Raw genomic sequence first — 6,291 nt, 5'->3', positions numbered from 1 at the left:
GTGTTGTACCAGGGGTGACACACACCAGGGGTGACAGCAGGAGGTGTTGTACGAGGGGTGACACACACCAGGGGTGACAGCAGGAGGTGTTGTACCAGGGGGTGACACACACCAGGGGTGACAGCAGGAGGTGTTGTACGAGGGGTGACACACACACAGGGGTGACAGCAGGAGGTGTTGTACCAGGGGGTGACACACACCAGGGGTGACAGCAGGAGGTGTTGTACTCAGGGGTGACACACACCAGGGGTGACAGCAGGAGGTGTTGTACCGAGGGGTGACACACAAGGGGGCACAGCAGGGGGCGCTCTGCCAGGGGGGCCGGTGCCAGGGGGTCAGCACCAGGCCTCCGCCCCCCACCTTGGGGGCACACAGCCCCTCCCCCGAGAGGAGGGCGCTCAGGGCGAGCGGTGACTCCCGGGGGCAGTTGCCTGTCCAGTGGGGCCAGCCCCGGGCCCGGGGAGGGGGCACGGCCGGGAACATCCCCCCTGGCTCCCCTCGGCTGCCCACCACCCCCCGGTACCAGGTCGGCGCTAGGACCGGGCCGCGGCCGGGGGGCGGGAGGAGGAGGCGGCGGCGGGTGAGTTCATCGCGGCTTCCTGCGCCCTGGGCGCACGGCGAGCGCATAAAGCGGGGCGGCCCGGAGCGCCCGGCACAGCCCGCTGCGCGCTCCCAGGTGCGCCCGGACGCCGGGGTTCTCTGCCGCCGCGGGGCGGGAGCCCGGACTCCTGGGTTCTCTCCCTGGCGCTGGGAGGGCAGTGGGGGCTGGTGGTCAGAGCAGGGGCCGGGAGCCAGGACTCCTGGGTTCTGTCCCCGGCGCTGGGAGGGCAGTGGGGGCTGGTGGTTAGAGCAGGGGCTGGGAGCCAGGACTCCTGGGTTCTGTCCCTGGCGCTGGGAGGGCAGTGGGGGCTGCTGGTTAGAGCAGGGGGTGGGAGCCAGGACTCCTGGGTTCTCTTCCTGGTGCTGGGAGGGCAGTAGGGGCTGGTGGTTAGAGCAGGGGGTGGGAGCCAGGACTCCTGGGTTCTCTCCCTGGCAGTGGGGGCTGGTGGGTAGAGCAGGGGGTGGGAGCCAGGACTCCTGGGTTCTCTCCCCGGCGCTGGGAGGGCAGTGGGGGCTGGTGGTCAGAGCAGGGGCCAGGAGCCAGGACTCCTGGGTTCTGTCCCCGGCGCTGGGAGGGCAGTGGGGGCTGGTGGTTAGAGCAGGGGCCGGGAGCCAGGACTCCTGGGTTCTGTCCCCGGCGCTGGGAGGGCAGTGGGGGCTGCTGGTTAGAGCAGGGGGTGGGAGCCAGGACTCCTGGGTTCTCTCCTGACACTTCCTGGCTCTTCTGTTTAGGATGCAGCTCCCACTAGTGGTTCTGGCCTGCACGGCCCTGCTCTGCGGGGCGAACCCCCTGCACAGCCGCGTGTCCCAGCTCTCGGCTGACTTCGGGGTGAAGGTTTTCCAGGAGGTGGCCCAGGCTTCCCCTGACCGCAATGTGGCTTTCTCCCCATTTGGGGTGGCCTCTGTGCTGGGTATGCTGCAGCTGGCGGCCGCTGGGGAGACCCAGACTCAGATCAAGGCAGCCATGAAATACGGGATCAAAGGTGAGGAGCTGGGGGAGTCGGTGTTGGTCTGAAAGCCCCAGCACATGGCTGCTGGCTCCCCATGTCATCGGCCGCCCCGCCCCAGAGGTGGGCGCATCTCGGCACTGGGCGAGGGGTCCCCGTGTGTGCTGAGGTTCAGGGGTCCCCATTCACCGCACCCCGGCCGCAGGCAGGAGTGACTCACTCAGCAGGTAGAACAGGAAGTTTATGAGGCGCCAGAGCCCAGCTCAGCACAGAGGGGTGAGTACAGCCGGCAGAGACAGTCATTCCAACCCGTCCTGGGGAGAGGAGCCTGAGGGGTGCCCCTCTGGGGTGCAGCTTCCCCCCTCGCCAGCCTGGCTGCCCCCCAGCTCCCTCTCCCCCCAGCTTCTCACTGCCACCCCCATTCCAACCCAGCTCGGCTCCTCCCTGCTCTGTGCTCAGGGCAGAGGTGTTACCTGCCAGCCTAGGGTACAGCCCAGGGGTCATCCTTAGCCGCTGGGAGCTGCTCTGCCCCTCACGCACACATCCAGCCTGAGTCTCACATGCACCCCCCACTACATGACACTGTGTCCTTGGCCACCCCGCCCCAGAGGTGGGCGCATCTCGACATCGGGTGAGGGGTCCCTGCGTCCCCAGCCGCCCTGCCCCAGAAGTGGGCGCATCTCGGCGCCGGGCGAGGGGTCCCCGTGTCACTGGCCGCCCCGCCCCAGAGGTGGGCGCATCTCGGTGCCGGGCGAGGGGTCCCCGTGTCACTGGCCGCCCCGCCCCAGAGGTAGGCGCATCTCGGTGCCGGGCGAGGGGTCCCCGTGTCACTGGCCGCCCCGCCCCAGAGGTGGGCGCATCTCGGTGCCGGGCGAGGGGTCCCCGTGTCACTGGCCGCCCCGCCCCAGAGGTGGGCGCATCTCGGTGCCGGGCGAGGGGTCCCCGTGTCACTGGCCGCCCCGCCCCAGAGGTGGGCGCATCTCGGTGCCGGGCGAGGGGTCCCCGTGTCACTGGCCGCCCCGCCCCAGAGGTGGGCGCATCTCGGTGCCGGGCGAGGGGTCCCCGTGTCACTGGCCGCCCCGCCCCAGAGGTGGGCGCATCTCGGTGCCGGGCGAGGGGTCCCCGTGTCACTGGCCGCCCCGCCCCAGAGGTGGGCGCATCTCGGTGCCGGGCGAGGGGTCCCCGTGTCACTGGCCGCCCCGCCCCAGAGGTGGGCGCATCTCGGTGCCGGGCGAGGGGTCCCCGTGTCACTGGCCGCCCCGCCCCAGAGGTGGGCGCATCTCGGTGCCGGGCGAGGGGTCTCCGTGTCACTGGCTGCCCCGCCCCCGAGGTGGGCGCATCTCACACTTGGACAAGTGGCTGACACATAACTAGACACCCCGCCGCAGAAGCAGCTGGCCCCGCCCCCTGACCAAGGGACTGTCCTTGGCGCTTACCTGCCTTGTCCCTCACCTGCAGAGCGACGTGTCCCCCCGGCCCTGCGGTGGCTGCGGAAGGAGCTGACGGCCCCATGGAACCAGGACAGAGTGGACGTGGCCGACGCCCTGTTCGTGCAGCGGGACCTGCCCCTGGCCCCCGGCTTCATGAAGGTCTTCACCCGCGTCTTCCACCAGGCCGTCAAGCAGGTCAACTTCACGGAGCCCGAGCGAGCTCGTCACATGGTCAACCACTGGGTGCGGGACAGCACCCACGGTGAGCGGCCCGGATGCCTGGGTTCTCTCCCAGCGCTGGGAGGGCAGTGGGGGCTGGTGGTTAGAGCAGGAGGTGGAAGCCAGGACTCCTGGGTTCTCTCCCCAGCACTGGGAGGGCAGTGGGGGCTGGTGGTTAGAGCAGGGGGTGGGAGCCAGGACTCCTGGGTTCTTTCCCAGCGCTGGGGGGCAGTGGGGGCTGGTGGTTAGAGCAGGGGGTGGGAGCCAGGACTCCTGGGTTCTCTCCCAGCACTGGGAGGGCAGTGGGGGCTGGTGGGTAGAGCAGAGGGTGGGAGCCAGGACTCCTGGGTTCTGCCACGCTCTGACCCCCTGCCCGCGGTCTCAGGGATGATCGGTGACTTCCTGGCGCCGGGGACCGTGGGCGCCCTGACACGGCTGGTGCTGGTGAACGCTGTGTACTTCAAGGGGCTGTGGAAGTGGCCTTTCCCAGGAGCGGCCACACGCCCCCGACTCTTCCACAAGTCGGACGGGAGCCGGGTGGCCGTGCCCATGATGGAGCAGACGGCCAAGTTCGAGTATGGTGAGTGGCGCCTCCTGCTGGGGCTGGGGAGGGGGCGGATTCACAGCCCCCCCCCCCCCCCCCGGCTAACCCCCCATCTCTCCCTGCCCCCCCCCCCCCAGGCGAGTTCTCTACCCCCCAGGGCGTTGAGTACGACGTGCTGGAGCTGCCGTACCACGGCGACACCCTCAGCATGCTGATCGCCGCCCCCTTCCGCCGCGACGTGCCGCTGGCCGCCCTGCGCCGGGGCCTGGACACCCGCCTCGTGGCCGAGTGGAAGAGCAACATGACCCGGGTGCCCCGCCTGCTGGTGCTTCCCAAGTGAGGCTCGGCCCGCAGCCAGGACTCCTGGGTTCTCTCCCCGGCGCTGGGAGGGCAGTGGGGGCTGGTGGTTAGAGTAGGGGGTGGGAGCCAGGACTCCTGGGTTCTGTCCCTGGCACTGGGAGGGCAGTGGGGGCTGGTGGTTAGAGAAGGGGTGGGAGCCAGGACTCCTGGGTTCTCTCCCCAGCACTGGGAGGGCAGTGGGGGCTGGTGGTTAGAGCAGGAGGTGGGAGCCAGGACTCCTGGGTTCTCTCCCCGGCGCTGGGAGGGCAGTGGGGTCTGGTGCTTAGAGCAGGGGGTGGGAGCCAGGACTCCTGGGTTCTCTCCCCAGCACTGGGAGGGCAGTGGGGGCTGGTGCTCAGAGCAGGAGGTGGGAGCCAGGACTCCTGGGTTCTCTGCCTGGCGCTGGGAGGGCAGTGGGGGCTGGTGCTCAGAGCAGGAGGTGGGAGCCAGGACTCCTGGGTTCTCTCCCCGGCGCTGGGAGGGCAGTGGGAGCGGTGGGTTGGGGGGGTGTGCTCGGGCCCAGGAGGCCTGGGCTTTTTTTTCTGGGCCAAGGCAAGGCAGGGGCCCAGGTGGGGTTTTAGGTTCGCTCTCGAGGGGTTCGCCCTTCTCCTGGTGCTGAGCCCCTTGTTCGCCCCCTCCAGGTTCTCCCTGGAGACCGAATCCGACCTGCGGCAGCCCCTGCAGCGGCTGGGCATTAGAGACGCCTTCAACCCCAGCACCGCCAACTTCAGCAGCCTCGCGGGTGAGGGTCTTGAGTGAGAGAGGGCTGGGAGCCCTTGTGGGGCATTCTCCGACCCCCGGCCGGCCCAGGAGCCCGCCGCATGTGGGGAACCGTCCACGCAGGGGCAGAGAATTAGCCAGAGAAAGTCTTAGGGTGTCTATGAACACCCATGGGCACCCCCAGCTGGCCCCCCAGCTTTCATGGGCCCCTCGTCTGCCGCACGGGCCCGGGGCGCCGGGGAAGGCTCATACAAGGGCTCAGGGGTCGGCATGGCGGCCGGGAATGAAAAAAAGTGACGGGCTTGTTTTCACAAGGACTAAGGCACAGGCGGCGGGGAGTTCACTGGGGGAACTCCTCGCCACAGGAGGCTTTGCTGATCTGGACTTCACCGGGGCTCGCCCCAGGGCTAGATCCTTCCCGGGGGGACAGGTCCCTCCGTGGGTGGTCAGGGCTGGTGTCCCGGTCACTGGGGACGAGCTGCAGGCCCCCCCCTCACGTCTCTCTCTGCCCCCCAGCCGAGGAGACACTGTACGTGGCCCAGGCACTGCAGAAGGTGAAGATTGAGGTGAATGAGAGCGGCACCAGAGCCTCGTCTGCCACAGGTGAGAGTCCCGGGCCGCTGGGGCCCACGATGAGCCCTTCCGCTCTGGCCCAGTGGTGGGGGGAGCTGCCGACCAGGGGTGGGATGAGATGGCTGCCTCCAGGGGGTGATGTCTGCTCCCACTCTTACAGCTGCCATCGTCTATGCCCGGATGGCGCCCCCTGAAGTCATCATGGATCGGCCCTTCCTCTTCGTGGTGCGGCACAACCCCACAGGTGAGGGTCCCCCCCACAGCCCTGGCTCCCAGGTCCCCCATCTGAGCCCCCACTGCCCTCCCAGCAGCGGGAAGGGAACCCAGGCGTCCTGCCCCCAGCCCTTGCTCTAACCACCAGCCCCCACTGCCCTCCGAGATCCGGGTGAACGCCTGGCCTGAGGCACCACAGGGGAGACCTGGGCTGACCCCTGCTGTACTGGTGGGGGGGGAGCAGTGGGGCAGGCTGGGGGCAGCTTTTCCCATCGCTAATCAAGCCCTGTTCTCTCTCGTAGGTGCCATCCTCTTCATGGGGCAGGTGATGGAGCCATGAGGCTGGGGACCCGTCCCCTGCACTGGGAGAGACTGGGGCTGCCCCCCAAGCCCCACAAGTGTGTACACTGGAGCCCCTCCCTCATTTCTGCAGTGGGGGGGGCGGCTGGCCCCCCCGTTCCCGGGTGCCGGGGGGGTGCTGCCGGGAATGGCCACACAGAGTAATATATTGTACAGGAGCTAATATATTTCTAGGACGGTTTGGGCTGAGCTGCTGGGGGGCCGGGGGGCACCCCACCGCCCCACGGCTGCATTGCCGGTGACTCGCCCCCGCTGGCGTTGCCCCTGGCAGGGGCCGGCCGGGCGGCTGTACCGTGGGTGTTTGTACCGTTTTTTGGTTGACAATAAAGTCGCTGGGGAGAGTTGG

At 68.9% G+C, this 6,291-nt stretch overlaps 1 protein-coding gene across 1 annotated transcript; it reads left to right on the top strand.

Annotated features, from left to right (window-relative positions):
• Positions 1-574: 574 nt before the first annotated feature.
• SERPINE1 (serpin family E member 1) lies at positions 575-6,291 on the top strand. The gene is made up of 9 exons (XM_074982943.1): positions 575-676; positions 1,333-1,583; positions 3,006-3,239; positions 3,582-3,776; positions 3,878-4,076; positions 4,721-4,821; positions 5,316-5,402; positions 5,533-5,616; positions 5,888-6,291. Exons 2-9 carry the CDS (start codon positions 1,334-1,336, stop codon positions 5,923-5,925), a joined length of 1,188 nt encoding a protein of 395 aa, XP_074839044.1. The 5' UTR covers positions 575-676; position 1,333; the 3' UTR covers positions 5,926-6,291.

This window comes from Carettochelys insculpta, chromosome 34 (genome assembly GCF_033958435.1).
Source record: "Carettochelys insculpta isolate YL-2023 chromosome 34, ASM3395843v1, whole genome shotgun sequence".
In the NCBI taxonomy this organism is placed as follows: domain Eukaryota; kingdom Metazoa; phylum Chordata; order Testudines; family Carettochelyidae; genus Carettochelys; species Carettochelys insculpta.
This window is presented reverse-complemented; position numbering and strand designations above follow the sequence as displayed.